General features: G+C 40.7%; 1 protein-coding gene across 1 annotated transcript in view; it reads right to left on the reverse strand.

The window, feature by feature from the left end:
• Positions 1 to 25,076, reverse strand: part of LOC141349226 (molybdenum cofactor biosynthesis protein 1-like) — a 178,251-nt gene that overhangs the window by 37,520 nt on the left and 115,655 nt on the right. The window contains exon 6 of the mRNA XM_073869476.1: positions 13,520 to 13,636. Coding sequence (XP_073725577.1) covers positions 13,520 to 13,636 — 117 coding nt within the window. The remainder of the gene's footprint in view (positions 1 to 13,519; positions 13,637 to 25,076) is intronic.

A 25,076-nucleotide genomic window follows, 5' to 3' on the forward strand; every position in this document is an offset into this window, starting at 1 on the left:
GCCAACATCCTGGACTCAGTCACTTTCTATGTTGTTTCACTGTATTACCATCATTCATAATAAATCTGTGTTGATCGCCTGCGCTTGCTTCCTCCACTTTATTGTATCGTTACAGAAGGATCTGACCATCATGGAAGCAGCAGGCGATCGCTCCCCATCTCCTCTGGAGGAGTTTTTGCAACGCACCGTGGGTCGCATGGATCGTCAAGACAAGGCAATAGATGAGATGGGTCGAGCTTTCCAAGCGATGGTGACGAAGGTTTCCGAGCTCGCTCTCCAGGCTCAACAACATCTTCCACCACCGCCCACCGCGCCCCCCACGCCACCCACACCGCCGATCATCACTGGGGGTTTTCCCCAGTCCGAGCCACACCTCCCCATTCCAGAGAAGTATGCGGGTGAGCCAAGATTTTGTCGATCATTTCTTTCTCATTGTTCTCTGCACTTCGCCTTGCAGCCCCGCACATTCACCACCGAGGAGATGAAGGTGGCGTTCGTACTTTCCCTACTTACGGGGAGGGCTGCCCTCTGGGGGACGGCGGTGTGGGAGAACCAAGATCGCTGCTGTGCTTCGTTCCACACCCTTTCGGAGGAGATGAGACGGGTTTTCGACCGCTCCGTCGCCGGGAGAGAGGCGGCCAGGATTCTAGCGGACCTACGTCAAGATGATAGGTCCGTATCAGACTACTCTATTGAGTTCCGCACCCTGGCGGCGGAGTGTAAGTGGAACGAAGAGGCGCAGTGGGATCATTTCCTGCATGGGTTGGCTGACCGCATCCAGCAGGAGATTCGAGCCGTTGAACTTCCCTCTTCACTCAACGGACTTATCGAACTCACTATCAAGATAGACAACCGGCTCAACCAAGCAGCCAGACGGAGGGAGAGCACCACTCGCACGACCTGTCCAGAGGTTCAGCACCGGCGGCCAGAGGTTGCGGTCAGCCCACCTGGAGATCTGGAACCCATGCAGGTGGGGTGAGCTCGGCTCTCCCGGGAGGAGAGGATCAGGCAGAGATCCCTTGGACTGTGTTTATACTGTGGCAGCCCAGAACATCACATCCAGCGCTGCCCAGTAAAAGGATCAAGCCCGATAGTAAATCTGAGGCTACTATCGGGTGGGATCTCTGCCAGGAAGACCTCATCAACATCGACACTCCTTCCGGTGAGACTACGGTGGTCTACCCACACACTGGATCAGCACGCTTTGGTGGATTCTGGGGCCGAGGGTAGTTTCATGGACATCAACTTCGCACATAAGATCAGGATTCCTCTCACCTCCCTCAAACATCCCATTGCACCGTTTGCACTTGATGGACACAAGCTACCAGTAATCACTCAGACCACCATCCCTGTTTCACTCATCACATCTGGTAATCATACGGAGAACATTTCCTTCCTCATCACAGACTCACCTCAGACTTTCATTGTTCTCGGTCACACTTGGCTCCATCAACACAACCCCAGGATTGATTGGCGTCTCGGATCTGTGGTTAGCTGGAGCGAGGAGTGTCATTTGTCTTGTCTTTTGTCTGCTGGTGTTAATGTTTCTGAGTCTGTGTTTCAGGGGGAAGCAGTGGATATGACTAACGTGCCCGGGGAGTACCACGACCTGAAGGAGGTGTTCAGTAAGTCGCGGGCTGATTCTCTTCCTCCTCATCGTCCCTATGACTGTGCGATAGAGTTATTGCCAGGTACCTCTCCGCCTAAGGGCAAGTTATATTCCTTGTCTATTCCAGAGACGGCGGCCATGGAGAAATATATATCCAGTTCTCTAGCAACGGGGTTCATTCGCCCTTCCTCTTCTCCAGCGGGGGCGGGGTTCTTTTTTGTGGGAAAGAAGGACGGATCCTTGCGACCTTGTATTGATTACCGAGGGCTGAACAACATAACGGTAAAGAATACTTATCCTTTGCCGCTTATGTCTTCAGCTTTTGAGAGGTTGCAGGGAGCGGCCGTTTTCACTAAATTGGACTTACGTAACGCTTATCATTTGGTCCGCATCAGGGAGGGGGACGAATGGAAGACTGCGTTTAACACCCCTCGTGGCCATTTTGAGTACTGCGTGATGCCTTTCGGGCTATCTAACTCGCCGGCAGTCTTCCAAGCACTCGTTAATGACGTGTTGCGAGACATGGTCGATCAGTTCATATATGTTTACCTGGATGACATATTGATTTTTTCTTCGTCTCTCCAGGAACACGTGCAACACATACGACGAGTGCTTCTGCGGTTGCTAGAGAATGGATTGTTTGTCAAGGCGGAGAAATGCGTTTTTCATGCACAGTCTGTTTCTTTTCTAGGACACATCATTTAAACTGAGGGTGTTCGCATGGATCCTGAGAAGGTTAAGGCTGTGGTAGATTGGCCATCCCCAGAGTCTCGCAAGGCCCTGCAGAGATTTCTGGGGTTCGCCAATTTTTATCGGCGTTTCATTCGCAATTTCAGCCAGCTAGCTGCACCTCTGACCGCTTTGACCTCCCCTAGTTTGACGTTCAGGTGGTCAGACGCAGCTGAGGCTGCGTTTGCCAAACTGAAAAGCTGCTTTGTTTCAGCTCCAATTCTTGTCACCCCTGATCGCTCACGTCAATTCATAGTGGAGGTCGACGCGTCAGAGGTGGGGGTAGGAGCAGTGTTATCCCAGCGCGCATCCTCAGACGGAAAGGTTCATCCTTGCGCGTATTATTCTCATCGTTTATCCCCTGCGGAGGTTAACTATGACATTGGCAATCGGGAGTTGTTGGCCGTCAAATTGGCACTGGAGGAATGGCGTCACTGGCTTGAAGGGTCGGGTGTACCTTTCATTGTATGGACGGACCATAAGAATCTCAAATACATTAGAACTGCTAAAAGACTTAACTCCAGGCAGGCTCGGTGGGCATTGTTTTTCGGTCGTTTCGATTTTACACTTTCTTACCGGCCGGGTTCCAAAAACATCAAACCCGATGCTTTATCTATTTTTTTTGAGCGTTCCGATCGTAATGCTACTCCCGAGCCCAATTTACCGGAGACCATCATTATCTCCGCGCTCAGATGGGAGGTCGAATCGAAGGTTTTGACTGCCTTAGAAGGGGTAACACCCCCGGCTCGTTGCCCACCGAACCGTTTATTTGTGCCGGAGGGGTTACGGTCAGACGTTCTCCAGTGGGGTCATTGTTCCAGTGTTGCTTGTCACCCAGGGGTTAGTAGAACTAAATTTCTAGTCAAGCAACGATTTTGGTGGCCTGGTATGGCTCGTGATGTCCACGATTTCGTCTTGGCTTGCTCGGTTTGTGCTGTTGGTAAGACTTCCAATCGACCTCCAGATGGGTTACTCTTACCGCTGTCTGTCCCTTCGAGACCCTGGTCCCACATCTCGCTAGATTTCATTACCGCCCTCCCACTCTCTAAGGGTAATACGGTGATTTTAACCGTAGTGGACCGGTTCTCGAAGGCGGCTCATTTCATTCCCTTGCCCAAATTGCCATCAGCCAAGGAAACAGCGGTAACTGTCATTGACCACGTCTTCCGTATACATGGCCTTCCGACAGACGTGGTTTCTGACAGGGGTCCCCAATTTGTGTCCAAATTTTGGCGAGAATTTTGTAAATCATTAGGGGCGACTGTTAGTCTTTCATCCGGGTTCCATCCCCAGAGCAATGGTCATTCCATTCAAAAAGTGAAACTTGTATATTATATTCATTCTTTACACACAGACTGATATATTTCAAATGTTTATTTCTTTTCATTTTGATGATTATAACTGACAACTAAGGAAATCCCAAATTCAGTATCTCAGAAAATCAAAATAATACTTAAGACAAATACAAAGAAAGGATTTCTTTAAAATTTGAAACTGAAAAGTATGAATTTGAAAAGTATGAGCATGTATTGTCACGGTAGGAAATCCTCTGTTTCCTCCGTGTCATGTGTGTGTGTGTTTGTTTGTTCACTCACCTCTGCCATGTGCTCGTTTGATTAAGTGTTGTCACCTGTGTATGATTGCCTCGCTCCAGCTGGTCCTCATTACCCATCTGCTACATATACTCACTCAGTTCTCTTCCTGTTGTCAGATCCTCATTCATGTTCCAGCCACACAGTTTGGATTATCGTCTCCCGTGTTCGTGTATTTGGATTAGTGTTTCGTGTTGTCGTCTTCGTGTGAGTGTTCCGGTCCGTTCCTGGTTTCATCCATTGGCCATCTTCACACTCACCACCGACTTCACCAACCAACACTTCTCACGCCACCGTAGACCTTCGATCACCATTGCCAACATCCTGGACTCAGTCACTTTCTATGTTGTTTCACTGTATTACCATCATTCATAATAAATCTGTGTTGATCGCCTGCGCTTGCTTCCTCCACTTTATTGTATCGTTACATGTATAGCATAAAGACCTATTACAGATCAGTGGGTGGGACTTACGAAAATGTATGAACACAGACGAAAAAAAAACGATCAGCCGCCATCTTTATGCTAAGCTAAGCTAAACAGACGTTGTGAAGCGAGCCAGACTACAATAACAGCGGAAGTTAATCAATATGATATAGAAGAGGGTGATTTCGCAAGCGTGGTGCTCTAATCTGCTGTTCATTGCACCTTTATGAGCCACAATACAGCAAAGAGCTCAGGCAGATGGAGGAACAGAAGCCTAAAGAGTAGGCCGGAGCCTGGGCTTCGGCTGAGTAGAGGAGCCTAGGGAAGACTGGGCGCGTGTTTGGACATGTTTATTTCACAGACGTGTTTCGGCTTACGAGCAGACGCGCTGCGGAGTACAGTATATGAGCTTGGACGGACTCTCGCTGTGTGCTTTCTATTTAACATTTCTCCATCAGATAAGGATATAAACGTTTGTTTTGTGACTGTTTCGGGGCACTTTCCGCGTGCTTATTTCAAAGACGTGTTTCGGCTTACGAGCACAAGCTCCAAGAGCTGAGGCAGCGCGCCTGTGGAGATATTGTGCAGGGGACGCGTTTGTGTGCAGGATGCAGGGATAAACGGACGTCTGACTGTAAAATGAGTGTTTCTATTTTCTTTGTTATACTAAGGTGGCATTTAGCATATCTGAGCGGTGTTTTATATGTCTATGTGAAAGCAATGAGGCTGATATTACACAGATGTAATTACAGTAAACAAGAGACAAAAAGAAAATTGGTAAAACTAAATAAACATTTAATATGCACACCCTTTTTTAAGTACTTGGAAAGCCATTTGTACTGCGGATCTGAAACCGCACGTTACTGTTTGAATAAGACTTTGCTACACACCAGGACAAAAGTGTTATTGTGTGTAAGACAATGTAACATCACGTTTAAAAGTAAGTCATGATTGGTGTCTGTCAGATAAAGTGGTGGCTATTTTCTTTGTTTTACTAACGTGGCATTTATTTGCACAATAGCATATCTGAGCTGTGTTCCGATTAATAGGAGTGGCTTGCAGAGCTGTGCATTGTGGTGCATAGTGGGAGTTGTAGTTTTTCATACAAATGTGCTCTAAAGTCATGTTCTGTCTTTTCTCCGTCAAATAGGCACAAAACTCTAAATGTATGTTACATTTCGACTACAAATATGACCCACTTTCAACAAAGATTAATGTTCCTATCGATGAAATGGCCCTTTAAAGACTTATTTTTTTAACAAAGCATTTACATAACTCATTTTGTAAATATAATTATTCCGCAATAGTTAGCCTGTGTTGGAACAGTGAGGAAAAAACAGTGAGGAAAATAAATATTTGAACACCCTGCTATTTTGCAAGTTCTCCCCCTTAGAAATCATGGAGGGGTCTGAAAGTGTCAACGTAGGTGCATGTCCACTGTGTGAGACATAATCTAAAAAAATTCCAGAAATTACAATTTTTTAACTATTTGTTTGTATGATACAGCTGCAAATAAGTATTTGAACACATGAGAAAGTCAATGTTAATATTTGGTACAGTAGCCTTTGTTTGCAATTACAGAGGTCAAACGTTTCCAGTAGTTTTTCACCAGGTATGCACACACTGCAGGAGAGATTTTGGCCCACTCCTCCACACAGATCTTCTCTACACAGTCAGGTTTCTGGCCTGTCGCTAAGAAACACGGAGTTTGAGCTCCCTCCAAAGATTCTCTATTGGGTTTAGGTCTGGACACTGGCTAGGCCAAGTCAGAACCTTGATATGCTTCTTACAAAGCCCCTCCTTGGTTATCCTGGCTGTGTGCCTTGGGTCATTGTCATGTTGGAAGACCCAGCCTCGACCCATCTTCTATGTTCTAACTGAGGGAAGGAGGTTGCTCCCCAAAATCTTGCAGTACATGGCCCCGGTCATCCTCTCCTTAATACAGTCAGTCGCCCTGTCCCATGTGCAGAAAAACACCCCCAAAGCATGATGCTACCACCCCCATGCTTCACAGTAGGGATAGTGTTCTTGGGATGGTACTCATTATTCTTCTTCCTCCAAACACATTTAGTGAAATTATGACCAAAAATTATATTATGGTCTCATCTGACCACATGACTTTCTTCCATGACTCCTCTGGATCATCCAAATGGTCATTGGCAAACTTAAGACGGGCATGGACATGTGCTGGTTTAAGCAGGGGAAACCATGACGTCTTAGTGTATTACCAACAGTAACCTTGGAAACGGTGGTCCCAGCTCTTTTCAGGTCATAGACCAGCACCTCCCGTGTAGTTCTGGACTGATTTCTCACCTTTCTAAGGATCATTGAGACCCCACGAGGTGAGATCTTGCATGAGCCACAGTCCGAGGGAGATTGACAGTCATGTTTAGCTTCTTCCATTTGTGACCCGTCACGAAACCAGTGACACAAGTCGGCAGCACAATTTTCGAGATAATGATGATGGACATTTGAGCACTACTTTATACACTAAAGATACCGATCGGAACACGCTGTTATTAGCGACTAGCTTTCATCCTACCCCTCTCAAAAAAGGCCTACCTAAGAGTCAATTTTTCAGATTGAGAAGAATCTGTCATTCAGACACAGATTTTATTGAAAAATCGACAATTATGAGGAAGAGATTCTTAGAAAGAGGGTATCCGGTTGAATGGATCGAGGAGGCTTTTAATATTACATTAAATAAGACACTTGCTGAATTATTAAAAAAGAGAACAAAAAAAGTAAGAAACATTCTTTTTCATTCATTACGACTTACTCTTCTAATTCTTTTGCCATGAGATCTGTTTTCAAAAAATATTGGCATTTGTTATCTTCAGATCCTGAACTCAGTACGGTTTTTCAACATCCTCCACTGATTGTATATAAACGGGCGAAGAATTTAAAAGATCTATTAGTTCATGCACGATTTCAAGGTGATACTCCCATTCCGTCACAAAGATTATTGAGTCCTTTACCAAGTGGCAATTATCGGTGTGGTAATTGCGCTCAATGTAACAACACCACAAAAACATCATTCTTTTGTCATCCCAGAACGGGAAAAAAATTCATGATTAAGTCTGTGATTACCTGTGTCTCTACACATGTTGTATATTTGATTCGTTGTCCTTGCGGACTGGGGTATGTTGGCAAAACTTCACGTCAACTAAAGCAAAGAATCAGTGAACATAAAAGCACCATCAGGAGAAAAGATTTAAATTATCCAGTCGCGGCACACTTTCTATCTCATAATCATGATGTGTCAACCTTACGGTTTTGTGGGATAGAGGTAGTCAGAATGCCACCTAGAGGCGGAAACATTGAATTGCTCTTACAGAGATGAGAACTCTTTTGGATTTTTACTTTAAACACGTTATCTCCTTTCGGGATGAATGATGAGGCAATTTATAATGTAATGTTATAATCTTGAATGTATGAGGAAACATTATTTATTATGATGGTGACTGTATGAAGATGTATTCTACCATTCATTGACCTTTATTGTGAGGATGTGTTCTACTATCTATTGTGATATGACGAGTTTATGAGATTATATTCTATTATTCATTGTAATATGATGAGTTCATTAGTTCTACCATTTATTGTAATGTGATGAGTTTATGATGATGTATTTTTCCATTCACTGTGATTGGTTGTGATGAGCTTATGATGATTTTTTATTGCTCATTGTGATTGGTTTAGTTTTGACCTTAACAATGTGATTGGTCAAGATAATTTTTTTTTTAATACACGGAAGTGACAAATGTATGTAATAGATGTTTTGATGCCTGAAGAAGATCGAAAGATCGAAACGTTGCAATAAATCTTTTAAATTTTTTGCAAGTGGATAGTGTGCGGGACCTCTCTTTTTTATCTGTCTATTTGGACTTTCGAGTCCTTTTTTCCTACGCACCTATCGCACACAGGTGTGCGACGTTTAAGTGATTGAGATAATGAGAAGGAAAGTTTTTTTTTTAATTTGTGATTTTCGTTTTATTGCAGAATCTGTTCGAATTGACATTCCTGAACTGGTTAGAACAAAAAAATAAAGTTCCCTAACTGGTTAATAACATTCCATGTTAGCTGTGGGAAATACAAATAAGTAGGCTGATAATTAGGACATTAAACTTAAATTGTTAGTCTACATAATTTCATTAAGTCTCTTGTCATCAAACATTAAAAAAGGGTAGATTATGAAAATGGCATAACTTTAATTTTGACATGCCTACAATTGTTGAGTGCACTTAAACACGCACACACACACAGACGGAGGACAAATTCCAAATGGCGCTTCAGGAAGAAGATGCAGCTTAAACCGTCGCTCCACATAAAGTGATATTCCCCAGATGTATTCTAATGAACTAAAGTATGAGACACAGTAGCGCAACTCTCTCTCAAGTTTATACATCAAGAGTTCTGATCTTTGAAGGGCATAGGGATAATCACGTTTAATGGGATTGGACTGGACACATCTAACCGCATGTGCGTCTGTGTGTACAGAAAATTGCTCACTTTAGCGCCTTTTTGCGGTTAAATTGTTTAAAATCACTTTGAAACACGTGCAAATGATCAACTTTCACCCTATATAAATATGCAAATTAATCCACGAATCGCATGCAAGACGAAACGTGGGTCTTGATCTGTACGGATCACGGATCAGCTCTAATCCTTTACACCACTAATTAGTAAAAAACAAACATCTTGAGATACTTTGTAGCCTACAATATTTATCTGTTATGATTGAGCATTAGAGACTTGGGCTTGAGTAGGCTACTTGCTGGTGGCAAGCTTCTCATTTCTCAGATGAGTCAATGATGACCGGAAGTGAACTTCACCAAGTATTGCAGAGAAATCTTGTCAAAGAAAAAAAAAGAAAAAGAAAAAAAACAATGGTATTAACCGGTTACCATTATTTTAAATAAATGATTCTGTTCTGGAACATATATTTTTTGAAAGTTTCTGGTTTCGTTTCTGTTCCTTGCAAAACATCACATGTTTCTGGTTTTCATTCCGTGAACAGGTTCAAAGCCTTGTGTTTGAGATAGCAGTTTTTTGTATATTTAAAAAGCGTACATTTTGCGGTTGAAATCGGCATTTTTTCCGGAGATTCTAGCGGGCAGCGGGGGGCGTCATTGGCTGCGTTTACACTTGGCATTAACATGCGACCTGTATCCGGATGTTGTCCACATACACATTGAAAAGACAAGTGTAAACGCATCTGTGATCAGAATGTTATCCGATCTGTGTGTCCTGATGCAGAGGTAGTCGAGGACGCTTTGTGATCGGATCTCAGTGTAATGTAAACGCAATCCAGCCATCGTATCTGCATTTACAGGTCAACGTCACAAAAAAACCCGCACACTATCATCTCCTCTCACTGACAACTGTCAAAAATAAAGCACGTTAGGTCATGGAGCGGAGGTGAGAGATGCATACATTCATATTTGTGAAGCAATGCTAGCTAAGCTTGAAAGTATCTTAATAAATAGATATCCAAAAGCATTTTAACACTGCTGACTGTATTTAACTTATTCAGGCATATGTTTAATATGTTACAACTATTCATAGAGAGATTTAATATTTAATGGCAGAATTCAGGATCGTTATAGTGTTTGAGTTTCCATGGTGACATATCAACGTGAATGTTGCGCTTCTTTCTAGTCAATCGGCTGTTTCTGTCTCATTTAACACATTTTAAGTTACTTTAAAACACGTACAAACCATAATAACATTAACCAAATACATTTATTCAGTGTTGGTTTTATGCAAGGTTACTTATATGTTTTTGTAAATTGCATTACTTCTTACTCACTATGAACAGGAAATTTAGTAAATGGTTAGCTCTTTTAATTAAATCATATTAAAATTACCAGGAAACAAAACTAACAACAGTTTATGGTTAAAATATAAATATACATATAAGTTCAGGCAGAGCCAAAAGCCCGTTATTAAGGCAGAATAAAACAGTGGAGTCAGTCATGTTTCACACGGATTTTGTTGTTGATTTAAAGCATGCAGGTGAAAGTCAAGTTCAGGTAAAGTTAAACAGGACATTCATCCGCGGTGCGGACGCTATAAGGCTTTTAAAGATAAGGCTTTTAAAGCTAAAAAATATAACGTGAACATCACGGTTGTTGGGGTTGCTAGTTATTCTCTGCTGTTGGCTTCTCAGTAGCACTGTACAATACGGGATTGCGGTTAGCGCGAAAAACCTAAATCATGTGGCTAAAGACAGCTGTACCCATTTTGATTGACAGCTATTCATCCAGGGCGTCTCCCAGCACGGGATCCGATCACACATCCGGATACAGAAGCCACTTTGATGTGGACAAATGTAAACGCGCCGTGTCCTGATATACTGATGATCCGATCTGCGTGATCTGATCACCGAGATCGCATGTTAATGCAAAGTGTAAACCCAGCCATTGTCTGTGTATATTTACATACTGGATAAGTGGTTGTTTTTGCCCCCGCCCATAAAGAAAACAGCATGGCCCCTTAATAGGGATAGTTCGCCCAAAAATGAAAACAATGTCATTAATGACTTACCCTTATGTTGTTCTAAACTCGGAAGACCTCCGTTCATCTTCAGAACACAGTTTAAGATGTTTTAACATTAGATTTAGTCCAAGAGCTTTCTGTCCCTTGCTTGAAAATCTATGTAGGTTTTCATGTCCAGAAAGGTAATAAAAACATCATCAAAGTAGTCCATGTGACATCAGTGGGTCAGTTTCAGTTAGAATGTGTTGAAGCATCGAAAATACATTTCAGTCCGAAAATAGTAAGAATTATGACTTTATTCAGCATTGTCTTCTCTTTCGGTTCTGTTGTGAACCGCGTGAAGTGTAATCTCATATACCCTTACATGTTACGATGTAAATAGTCCTCAGATTGTATATTATATTCTATTACCAGACGTTCATGCAGAATCTGATGTAAACAATAGACTATATATCTATATTTCATGGATTATACACATTTGTGGACAAAAATGATAATTGGATGATTCACACGTCTGAAACAGACTGGATTCGACTTGTGATCAACACAAAGTGATGTTTATTTTTGCATGTTGTCATCCGGACTTCTGTCACAAAATACTACATATGGTGCTAGAACATCTGTATCTCAAAACGGCTTTACAGGGGGTATGATTTAACTAAATGAGATGTAAATGAGCCCTATTGTCTCTCCCGGCAGGGAAAAGTTAACTTTCCGTCTTTCTATTTCTTGAATGTGTTACATTCAAATGGCCACAACTTCTCCAAATCTTATCAGATTTCCATGTGTTACAGATCGTTGGAAAGCTTAGAACTTTTGGAATCTGTAAATACCTGAAAATGCCCCAGATCCAACTAGTGTCCCTACTTTCCGTGACTGGTCACAAATGTGTATAATAAAATGTATACAATCTTTTAACTACAATGGCAGGTGTTATGATTTATATCTGCATGTACATGGCACATATTTTGTTGCTTACATTTCTGTGGCAACCCACACAGTTGTGCACTTGCTCTTGACCACACAACAAACTTGTGAAATATGTGATTTATTATTTATTTACTATTAGGGCTGGTCGATAAATCGATTTTATCGATTAACTCGAATGTGTAGTTTAACATCGATTCGTTTGAATGAAATTGGTTTCCTCTTTAACATCTGCCAACGCTTCACTCTGGGCTCCCGTAGTTCTGAGTGGGCTCAGCCCTCCCCCCGCGCGTTCACCATAGAGATACAGAAACAACATGGCAGCGAGCAGGGAAGAACGTGTCCCAAGAAAGGCACAGTGTCATCTGTAATTTGTAATTTGTTCGGTTTTGCGGCGTCAGACGCAAAACAAACAACACCCTGCTGCAAAGTGTGTTAGAAGTCTGTTGCTAGCAAAGGTAATTTACGACCAATTTACTGCAGCACCTTAAACAAAGGCATGCTGTCGAGTGGGAGACATATTGCACCCTGCGAAATGAAAAAGACCGCGGCAGCACAAGCACACATGCCAAATAACAACCTACCTTCTAGAAACATTTACAAACTGTATCCAGTAACGTTAGTGATGCGCGAGGGCGGGTAAAGATGTCACTTTATTGCGGAGCGGGTCATTAAAAACAAAATAAAAAACATGTATGTTGCGTGCAATACCCTGTAGTCTTTATTAAATATTTGGGGATATTTATTTTCATATTTTATTAGGTTCTTTGATAAGGTTAAATTACGTAGGCCTACGTACACATGCCTTGTATGTATATTTTAATAGTCGTAGGGCGGGTTGTAAAAAAGATACAGTGGTGTGTGGCGGGATAAATATTTTATAAATGCGGAACCTGAGGGTTAAAAAAAATCCTGATCCCACATCACCTGTATTCAGTATGATAAAAAGGGGCCAGTTGGAAAAAGATCACGGATGCAGTCGCAATGTATATTGCTAAAGATATGGTCCCCATATATACTGTGGAAATAAAGTTAAAACTTGTTTTGAACAATTTCTTTGCAATCTGCAGATAGTATAGTTTTTTAAGGTGGTGGTGGTGGGGGGGGGGGGTTTGTAAATCGTAAATCTGATTTTTTGTGAAAAAATCTGGGATTTTTATTTTAGGCCATATCACCCAGCCCTATTTACTATTTACTAATGATTTGCTCATTATTTCTTCATGATTTACAAAAACATTTTAAAATGATTTCTAACACAATTGAGACATTAACATTACTTTTAGTCACATATAAGAATAAAATAATAATTATTAAAATAATAATTGCCTAAATGCTTACAATGCACTTATAACTGAGCTTATTATTATAAGTGTGTAAGCTAATATTTTTTCCCATTATGTCTTTAATTATTATTGTCTTTAATATGCATTTAAGCCTTTTTCAAACCATGTGTAACTGTGAAAAGCAATATAGAACTAATCGAATTGTCTTTGGACAAATGGGGGAAACCAAGGTTCCTGAAAGAAACCCACGTTAGCACAGTGCGACATGCAAATTACACCCAGAAAGGCCTACCCATTGTGTCATAAGTATATCAGACAAATTTTTAACAAACACATGGGTGAAATAACGAGAGACTGGTACAGCGTCTGTACGTGCTTTGAAAGTCATTGGACACTTAAAATGCAAAGCTGACCCAATCCTTCAAAACACTTTCCATAATCTTACAACATAATCTTACCATCAAAAGGCATGTATTCTATGAATCTCACATCCAAAGGTTTCTTCTCTGTTAAAGCCACAAAGTCCAGTAACTCGTCTTCATTCAGACCTCTCATGACCACACAGTTTATCTGAAAGCAGTCAACAATGAATTAAAATAACTCAATACTTTGCTCAAAATATTAACAAAATAAAACTGCTCTCATTGAAAAAAAATTATAAACACAACACGGTTTTATAAAAAATCTTTGTTAAATATGTGCCACAATAATTGGCACCTATTAAGTCAAGACTTTGTGCTGCCTTTTTTTTGCCAAGATAACAGCTCTACTCTTTTCCTATCAGAGACCATTCTTCCATACGCAATCTCTCCAGATCCTTCAGATTTCAAGGTCCACTCTTGTGGACTCTCCACTTCAGTTCAACCCACAGGCTTTCTATGGGATTCAAGTCAGGTCAGTGCCTGGGATGGGAAGGGCAAGAACTTGAATTTTTGGTCAGTAAACCATTTTTTTGTGGATTTTGATGTACAGATGTGGCCTTTAATGATGCTGCATACAGCAATTTCGTCCCACATAGTAGGACAAGTATTTTTCTTTGAAGTTAAATAAATGTTTTTGTTTCACAGAATATCCACCAGGTGGCGCATGGAACAACACACCAACGCCTTACAAGGTTTCTCTTAAAGGGATAGTTCGGCCAAAAAACGATATTAAACCCATGATTTACTCACCCCCAAGCTGTCCGAGTTGCATATGTCCATCGTTTTTCAGACAAACACATTTTCGGATATTTTAGAAAATATTTTAGATATTTCTGTTCATTAAATGTTATGTTACGGGGTCCAGCAATAGTCCACGACCTTCAAGTCCAAAAAAGTGCGTCCATCCTTCACAAATTAAATCCAAACGGCTCCAGGATGATAAACAAAGGTCTTCTGTGGGTAATCCGTGCGGTGTTTTTGTAGAAATATCCATATTTAAAATGTTATTAACTTTATAAACTAGCTTCCGGTAGCGCCGCCATTTTGGAGTGATGCGCATTCAGGATGAGAGCTTACGCAGCGTACAGAGTTTCTCTGCTGCTGCTCGGTGCCCCCGCCCTCCGAATTTGTCATACGTCACTAAGAAAAGTGCGTACACTACGCTAATCCTCTCTCCTGAGTCTAAGATGGCGGCGCTACCGGAAGCTAGTTTATAAAGTTAATAACATTTTAAATATGGATATTTCTACAAAAACACCGCACGGATTACCCACAGAAGACCTTTGTTTATCATCCTGGAGCCGTTTGGCTTTAATTTGTGAAGGATGGACGCACTTTTTTGGACTTGAAGGTCGTGGACTATTGCTGGACCCCGTAACATAACATTTAATGAACAGAAATATCCAAAATACTTTCCAAAACATCCGAAAATGTGTTTGTCTGAAAAACGATGGACATATGCAACTCGGACAGCTTGGGGGTGAGTAAATCATGTGTTTAATATCGTTTTTGGCCGAACCATCCCCCTAATTATTTTCAAGATTGTATAACATGCTAATAGATTATTACTTTTGAGTTTTTTTTTATTTCACATCACGTCATGATTGTGAAAAAACATCCACAATAATATATCAATTATAAATAGTAATAGACACACAAATATTTACAGTACTGTATATTGTAATACAGACATTTTAACATTTGAAGTAAATCCAAAAAAAGTTCATCAAAGTTGTCCTAAGACAAGAAGGGGTATTGTTCAAAATGTTTAGACAACGTTAATGAAAGGTTTTTATATGATGTGCTTTGTCATTGTGCTGGTCTCCGGGAGATTATATGTAGCTATGTCTCTCAAGGGTTTTTCCCCTCCTAGGAGTTTTCCCCCTGGACTAGCCAGGAGGGTTTTTCTCCTAGGGTTTTTTTTATGCCCTGGAGAGTCCGCCACCTTTGGCTTAACTTAACTACTTTACTGTATATGTTACATTATTACTATGCTCGTTTTTCTATGCTTTTCCTACATCTATTAATGTAAAGCTGCTTTGAAACCATTAACAATTGTGAACAGCGCTATATAAATAAAATTGAATTGAATAATGAGTGCATGCAAAATATTGAACATCACTTTTTTTAAAAACAAGTAACGTTCTTGACAGCGCATAACAGTTGTACAAAAAAGTAAAGATGATTGTGCGTGCGATGCCCATTTATATGAAGTGCAACAAAGAATTTAGTGTAATCCTACATTAAATGCATTTGACTCTGCGTGTAAAAACCCAGCTAAAGTAATTAGGGCCCGTGCACCGAAAGGTGTGAAGCCCTATTGTTTTTGCTCGAATTTATTAGGGCTCGAGCACCGAGGAGCAGGCCAGCATGGCCTGTACCGAAAAGGGGCAAAGCCCAATTGTTTTTGCTCTAATTATTATTTTTATTAGGGCCAGTACACCGAAAGGTGCGAAGCCCTATTGTTTTTGCTTGGATTTATTGTTTTTTTTACATTTGTGGGCAATTTGGGGGCCTTAACTATAGAGACAGATTAATCTAATTAATAATTCACGCAAAAAACATGATTCACACATGCGTAGACAATTTCACATGCATGAAATCTAATTCACATACACAAATATAAATATATATATTTTCACAAAAAACGACGTACATGCACAAAATAAAAATACATATTCATAAAATATGTTTCACAAACGAAAAAAAACAATTTACAAATGTAGAACTGTGTTTGGAAAGTTTTACGTTTTGAGTTTATCATGACTGTGAATGTACGAATCATCTTTTTCGTGTGTGAATTGCTTTGAATTCGTGTGTGTGTTTTTTGAGACTTTGGTGGCAGCGGGCTTCTCCAACCTGGGTCACTCGTACTCTTTAGCAATCAGATGCAAGCTTACCATTCAACCAATCATAACCCGCAAAGACCGCAGCACTCAAGGAGCTCAGCATTGCACACCTTTTGCGCAATCAACTGAAATGAAGCTTCACGTCATCAACAAAGCATGGCGAACGAAGTGCGGGATATACGTGTAAGTTATTACTTTATTTCATATTGTTTCATAATTTAATATTGCTAAAATAACACATATTACACTCGCTGATTACAAGAGATTCCCGCGATTAACGTGAATGACGTTAATCGTATTGCAAGACAGACTGTAGAAGGAGAAGTGTTTTTTTTTAAGTTAAATCAACAACTTTAAGAGTACGTTAAGTATTTTCATCTCATGCTAAATCCTCGTCTCTGTTTCTGACCAGTTAATATTGATCTTTGTATTATTTATCTATTTAGTTAAATAGTAAACACAATATAGTCTTTATGTTATGCCTAAAGTGTTTGTTTTTGCAATGTACGTACAGGAATAAGATTGTTACTGACTACAAATAGTTTTTCAGTAAGGATCAGGTCACTGCATGAGAGATCATGGTGAGGGCGACTTGTTTCAGGTCGATGAGAAAGTCAAACAACATAAACTGAGTGTGTATGAAAACACAAAAGACAGCTAAAATGCATTTTAAGCAGACGTTTTTGTGGGTTCTACATCTGTGCATAGAACGGCTAAATCTGTTCATAAGTGCTTCAGTTTAATGACAGTAGCCTAGTAAATAGAGTTTACATGTGTCATATTTAGAATCAGTTTACATATAACATTTATTCTTAATTCTTGATATTGTTTAATGTCATTTATTCACAGATTGTATTAAAGGACTCTCACTCTTGTTGTGTAATACTGTCACAGAGCAGTTGTTCTTGTGTTGCTGGGACAGCACATTGTTGCACTACTCAGAGCTTGGCATCAGTGAAGTTCACAGCTGTACTGAAACGGAGGAGAGCTGACACAGACCTAAAACAATGGTAATTTTTATTTAATCTACATTTTACTGTAATGTAGTATTCCAAACTTTGCTGTAATTTTTATTAAATGTTAACATGGCCACTGTGTGTTTTCTGTGTATTTTCAGAGGTTCTGTAAATACAGAGAAGAAAGAAAGGAAGCTTGCTGAGGTATTAAAGGTGCAACACAAACATTTTGCAATGTAATATTTCACACCCACACACACCCACCCACACACACACACCCACCCAGGTTTCCATGTTTTGTGGGGACATTTCATAGACGTAATGCATTTTATACCGTACAAACTGTACGTATATTCTATTCCCCTTACCTACCCCATTCCCTAACCCCAACCATCACAGAAACCCTTCTCCTACTTAACATTTTCAAGAAACATCATTCTGTTTGATTTATAAGCTTGTTTCCTCATGGGGACATCAAAATGTCCCCACAAGGTCACAAAAACACTGGTATTCCTATCTTTGTCCCCACAACGTGATAATTACCAGGTACACACACACACACACACACACACACACACACACACACACACACACCATGCACGCACACAGTGTGAGATCAGGCTCATTTCACTGAAATGTTTATGTAACGGATAAAGTCCATACGAGTGGTTATTACAGAATAATCTGTTACAATGTGCAAAACAATAGTCCTGTCCAGATTGAGGCTGCGGTGTGACATTCAGGACGTCAGACGATTAGAAGTACTGCAAATTGCCATGTAATAAGAAGCAGTATTTCATAAAAAATATGAAAGATTATACAGACTAAAATGATAGGAATTGAACTTTTTTCATTTCAGGAGTACCTTTTAACTCTTTCACCGCCAGCGTTTTTTAAAAAAGTTGCCAGCCAGCGCCAGCGTTTTTAATGATTTTCACAAAAGTTTAATGCCTTCCAGAAAATGTTCTTCTTCAAATATACAAACATACAATATGCCAAATGAAAGAACAGACCCTCCGCCCCCAAAAACAAAACAAAAAACGTTTCATCCTACCTTCAGCAGCTCTTTTGTAATCAGCCTTTGAACATGGGTAGGTTTCTGAAAAAACACCACATTTTGAGCAAAAAGCTGAGATAATTCCACTTCCGCGACAGACCCTCCACAGAGATCCCATTTAGAGCGATCTTTAAAACAGACACGGACATGCAGCAGCTTGCCATAGGGCAAAACTTCCGGTATTAAAAAGAAGGGCGGTATTGCGGAAAGACGGAAATACTCGTCATTGGCGGGGAAGCGTTTTCTCTTGATTGACGAGACAATGGTGGGGAAAGAGTTAAAAGAGTGTCACCTGTAAGCTGCCTAACCTCACAGTCCTCCAAGTAGCAGGGGCATTTAAGGACTTTGCCAGTGCTGTAGCCCCTTTGGTTACCACTATCAGGATGTCACATGTCAATTTTTTTGGTGGATTCTGACTTTGGAAAAGTTTAGCATGGAAATGTGTCATCATAACCAGCAACGCAACCTTAATCGCTATCAAGATGCCCCATAACTACAAACTCTGCAACTATTTGGCTACAGCCTTGACACATCTGTTTGCTTGTTAGTTATTTATATTTACATGTTTACATTTCTGAATTGCGGGCAGTTATTTACAGTATATTACATACATACATTAGTGCAATGTAAATGTTCAAAGTCATTTAGTTTTACATTCATGCAGTGCATGTAACACTGAATAAAAGTTATTTACAGTATATTTACATTCATTACTGCATTGTAAATGTTCAAAGTCATTTATGTTTACATGTTTACATTCATGCAGTGCATGCAACACTGTATGAAAGTTATTTACAGTATATTTAAATACATTACTGCATTGTAAATGTTCGAAGTAATTTATATTTACATGTTTACATTCATGCAGTGCAGGCAACACTGTATTAAAATTATTTACAGTATATTCAAATACATTACTGAATTGCAAATGTTCGAAGTAATTTATATTTACATGTTTACATTCATGTAGTGCAGACAACCCTATATTAAAGTTGTTTACAGTATATTTAAATACATTACTGCATTGCAAATGTGTGAAGTAATTTATATTAGCATTACTGCAGTGCAGGCAACACTGAATAAAAGTTGATTATATACATGTCAATATTATTTATACCTGAACAAAACTAAATGCAATACTTGGTTCACTGGAAAAGCGTCCTTTCTCAGCCAGCGACGCACTTTAAGGGTCAATACTGCCTTACAAAGGCAAAAGGCAGTAACTTTGTTTTTGGTCAAAAATTACTTATTGATATTTTTGAGACATTCAAGACCTTTTTTAATATTTGCATTAGTATCTTTGAGAAAATAAAAATAAAGAAGAAATTAACTGACAACTGAAACTCACTATAAGTCTAAGCACGATCAAATCATCACTTTTAAAATGACTGCAGATCCTTGTACGAGATGTGAGGTTAAATCGCTCACGTCGAATGTTGTAAATCAATTTTCTGCGTGTTTTCGTCCACAAAAAACATTTTGAAACTCATACAGAGTTGAACTTTGAGGAGTCCTCACATAACTGGACACAGCAATGTTCAGCTTAACTACTTTCTTTCCTCTGTTGATATTTAAACTTTCTGGAAGCCATTACTATAATGGTTAACTATATAATGCTATAAATATACTTTAGTTATAAATCGCTCTCAAATGAATTATATGAAATCATTTTGCTGCTAGTACACTCAGATACGAAATGCGCTGGAAGTATTTTTACAGTTGGCAGTTGCAAAATCATTTAAAGGACTGCTTACTGACATCAAGTATAAATATATTTATTAAATATCAGAAATCATGCACATTGAAGTAACAATGTAACAGGTTGAATCAATTTGTTTGAATTTAAGACAGAATTTGTAATTTTACAGTACATAAATGAAATACTGAAATGTACATGAACAAAACTACAGCAGTGTAAGAAAAGAAACTATGTAATTGTTAAATTAAAAGTAAAATTATTCATAAATGTGTAAAGTTTTTAACAGAACAAATGTTTTAAGTTACTCCTTGCGAACAAAGATGTACAAAGGAATCGAACAGCAGAGGATTCATCCATTTGGAAAATGCACATTGTGTCAGGATCTGTCAAAATCATGTGTTTAATTATATCTAGTCTTTGTGTTCAGGGTCCTGGCAGTACCATGTTCTATGTGGGAAATGCGTGCTTTTAGTATTGAATTATTCTGACCACGCATTTCCCGGGTCTCGTCACTTTTTCCCGCTCCCTTACTTGTCATTGATTTCAGCTGTGTCCCTCATTAGTTCTCCCTATTTATTGTCCTTGTGTTTGCTGTTCTGTGCTCGTGCGTCTTGTTGAATCATTGTTACATTCCCTGTCGTGTTCCTGAGTCTTGCTTTTGTGAGTATTTAGTATATTAAGTCTAGTTTGTTATTTGTAGTTTATGTTGGTTCATGTTTAGTTTAATGTTAGTTTAGTGTAGTGTGATCCTGTCTTGTTTTACCCCCTCGTGGGTTTTGTTTTCCCTGTTTGTTGTCAATAAATTATTATTTTTAGTCCTGTCTGCATTTGGGTTCATCATTGTCTGAAATCCTCACTTTACGCACGAGCCAAACCAGAACCCAGCAGACGATGGACAATATCATTGCGTGCCGTGATGTCTTGTTGGGCATGCGACAGAAGGGAGATCCAGTTAAGGATTTCGCTATGGACTTTTTGAAAGCAGCGAAGGGCACCGGATTTAATGAGACTGAACTCAAAATCATCTTTTTCAGCTGCTTGGATGAGCCCCTTACTGAGTCTGAGCAATGGGTCGTCGGACCAATGAACTTCCCGGACTCAGTGGAGCTTATCATGAACCGTGAGTTCAGAGCTCATACCGAGGTTTCTCATCCCGCTCCTCTTCGGGGTGCTCCGGAGGGTCTAGTCATGGGAAGCTTGACTCTCGGCGACTCTGAGTTGGTTTCACCTCATCCTCTCTCTGCCCCACGGCCTCGGAGGAGGAAAAAGGGGAGGGGACCGATTATCCAGCTAGAGGCGCCGCCGCATCGCCCAGAGGCGTCGACGCAGACGCCGCAGCGCCCAGAGGCGTCGACGCAGCCGCCGCAGCCGCCGCAGCGCCCAGAGGCGTCGACGCAGACGCCGCAGCAGCCCCAGCCGTGTGCGCAGCCCCAGCCGTGTGCGCAGCCAGCGCAGCCCCAGCCGTGTGCGCAGCCAGCGCAGCCCCAGCCGTGTGCGCAGCCAGCGCAGCCCCAGCCTTGTGCGCAGCCAGCGCAGCCCCAGCCGTGTGCGCAGCCAGCGCAGCCCCAGCCGTGTGCGCAGCCCCAGCCGTGTGCGCAGCCAGCGCAACCCCAGCCAGGTTTTGCCCATTCCTGTCATGCCTCTTCCAGGACTCACTCTAGATTCACCCGGACTTTTTCTCCACCCTCCCACCATGGACCACAACCTTTGAACTCTGTTGTTTCCCCACCCCCCCTCCCTTGTTTATTATTTTTGTTATCCCACCCTAACCCGTTTGTAATTTTGTCTTGTTTGCCCTTAATGTTATTTGTTATGTTTTCTTGGTTGTTCTCTGTCTGTCAGTTGGTCTTGTCCAGAGTTTAGTGTTCCCCCTGAGGGGCGTCTGGTAGCCGCTCCTTAAGGGGGGGGGTACTGTCAGGATCTGTCAAAATCATGTGTTTAATTATATCTAGTCTTTGTGTTCAGGGTCCTGGCAGTACCATGTTCTATGTGGGAAATGCGTGCTTTTAGTATTGAATTATTCTGACCACGCATTTCCCGGGTCTCGTCACTTTTTCCCGCTCCCTTACTTGTCATTGATTTCAGCTGTGTCCCTCATTAGTTCTCCCTATTTATTAGGGTTTCGAGCACGAAGTGCTGAAAACCTATTGTATTTGTCTGTTTTATTATTATTATTATTTATTATTTTTCCACGCTAAAACACATTGCCCAGCCCAAACCGTAAGTCGTAGAAACTTGCCACTTGGTCATCTGGTTGTATATTAGCAGGCTACTCAGATACAGTGAATCAGCCAAATCGGCCCATAGGTGGCGCTATAGCAATGCCCGACGCGTTTGGGCTCATAACTCCTAAACCGGACATCATACACTCAAGTGTTTGGTATCATTGTAATCCCTGGCTCCAAACTTAAAAAATGTATATCTCCGATTTCATTTCCGGTATGCAAATTTTTTCGCTAATTTGCATAATATGCATTTCTAGCCAAAATGAACTAGTCCTAGGTTTTTCGCCCGATCGGAATCGTTCCAATGCAGGAGAAATCTGTGGAGTGAGTAGGTAAATAATTATCGAACAGAATTTGAAATTTCGCTTCAGGGTCACTAGGGGGCACCAAAACTCCATACAGGAAGTAGCCTATCGTCACTGAAATGGCTATAACTCGTGAACGGTTTGAGATATCTTAACGAGATTTGGTACACATATGTACCAGCTCACTCCGGGATCACAGTAAAAAAGATGCGGATTTTGGCCACTAGGTGGCGCTGTAACAGGCTTGAGATCGGGAATGGCTATTACTACACAACCGTTAGCCCGATACACTTAATATTTTGTATTGTATGTCTTTGTGCAATGTACCATAAGGGTCTAGAAGGACATTGGCGTATCTTCAAAAACATGGCCGTCGTCGGCCAATGAAGGTTGAGGACTGATTTGACAGGGTTAACAAAGGTCGATCGGAACGAAACGCACTGTGCTTCTTCGTGTACTGCTCCTGAAGGCCTGTAAGAATTTTGGTGTCATTTGGCCACTAGGGGGCGTAATACCGTATTTCGGTGCCTGTATCACGTGACGTTTGACGTACACAAACAAACATGACATCATATGATAGATCGGCTCATGACAAAAAACTTTGCCTCTGGAAGCGTTGCTGTCAATCAAACGGTTTGTGAGTTATTGGCGATAACGTTCAAACCTACTTTTGCGAACTAGTCCTTGGTTTTTCGCCCGATCTGAACCTAACCAAGGCTGATTGATTCTGTGGAGTGTGAATATAAATAATTATCAAAAAAAAATTGAAATTTACATTCAATCACGCAAGGAGTGGCCAAAAACCAAACTGGGCGGAGCTTAAAACATTAAAACGGCCATAACTCGAGAGTCGTTTGAGATATCATCACGGGGCTTGAATCATATTTGTAGGTCATCGGTCTTAGGCCGTGATATAAAAAGCTCGCCGATCGGACACTAGATGGTGCTATAACGGGGAAAATGGCACTAAATACTGTGATTATGCAATGGTTACAACTTTCACGCCTATAATTTTATCTGTGGTCAAGAGATTTTCATGGGAGTTGTTTTTTTATCATCCTGAATTGTTTCCAAGTCCTACGATACCAAACATACCAGGTTTTGCCTTATGGTTAGTTCTGCACTGCAAAAACTGTGCTTACAAAACATGCGTAAATAACTCCGAGAGCGTTATTCCGATCGACTCGAAAACACCATAGGAAGAAATTAACTTTACCTTCTGAACAAAAAACTCTATTGGCGTTATGTGAAAATTTCCATCAGAAATGGCCGAAAATTGCAAAAAACGAAAAATTACATTCATTTTTTGTGTTTTCTACACATAAATGGTTATAACTCCGCTATGAAATGACATTTTTCTACCAGATTTGATATGCTGATGTCTCAGCAGAGTCTGAGGCAATACAAAGAAAATTGTTTGCCTACACCAGTAGTTGGCCTCATAATTGAACAAAACCTTTGACATTGAGTAAGCCTAATGGTCATACAATTGTTTCTTCACTAAACTAAAGTGAATAGCCGTGATCCTAGCTACATGTAACACAGTCATGACCCGAGGTTACATGCACGAGTTTGACATAGCGCCACCTAGTGGTTATTTGTTATTTTCACTTAAAAATACTGCAACCTTACATCTAAAATCATGAGTCATCATAGATTGTGCCTTTCATGGCTTTGAGTATAATCATTGGTGGATTGCAGTTCACTCCCTAGCAACCAATGATAATACCCTAGCAACCATTTAGCAAGAGCTGTATCTCAGTATCAGAACATCTTAGAGACATGGGGTTCGGCTATGACGACAACTATGAACAAGTGTGTCTGGTAGCTTACTTTTCATCATTTATTTTGTACAATGCAGCAAATCTACTCAGGCATGCCCTTAAAGGTCATAAGATCCCAAATCGCTTGAACCCAAGCGAATGACTTCACATTAAGCACGTGACATGTTTGTCCTATAGGTGCACGTGTGTTTAAGCATACATAGTCTGTATGAACTGTTTCTGACCATCTCTTTCGTTTTTGTGGATGCTGGATCAGCCTGGTCGACGACGTCTGACATCTTTGATGTGCTGTCCACTGTAAGTCTTTGCGGTCTGCTGCGCTGCTGTTTGTGTCGTATATGCACGTCCGCAGTCTGTTTGAACCATTGATGACCATACCACGACTCAATGGCCTTTTAGTTAAACTAAACACAGCCATTTCTGAATTGTATGTTTCCGTATAAATCTGAATAACTAATTCTCGTTAACAAATTATCCTTATAACTTCACATTAAGGACATTACATGTTTGTCTTATAGGTGCACATGTGTGTAAGCATAAATAGTCTGTATGATCCGCTTTTGACCATCTCTTTCGTTTTTCTGGAGCGAGGTGGTCTATCATTCATTGTGTCTGTATTCGGGTGCAACTCCTCAGCCTGGTAATCGACGTCTGACGTTTTTGACGTGCTTTAATGCTCGAAACCCGACAATTGCTGCTTGCAGCTATATTTG

This window comes from Misgurnus anguillicaudatus, chromosome 7, assembly GCF_027580225.2.
Source record: "Misgurnus anguillicaudatus chromosome 7, ASM2758022v2, whole genome shotgun sequence".
In the NCBI taxonomy this organism is placed as follows: Eukaryota; Metazoa; Chordata; class Actinopteri; order Cypriniformes; family Cobitidae; genus Misgurnus; species Misgurnus anguillicaudatus.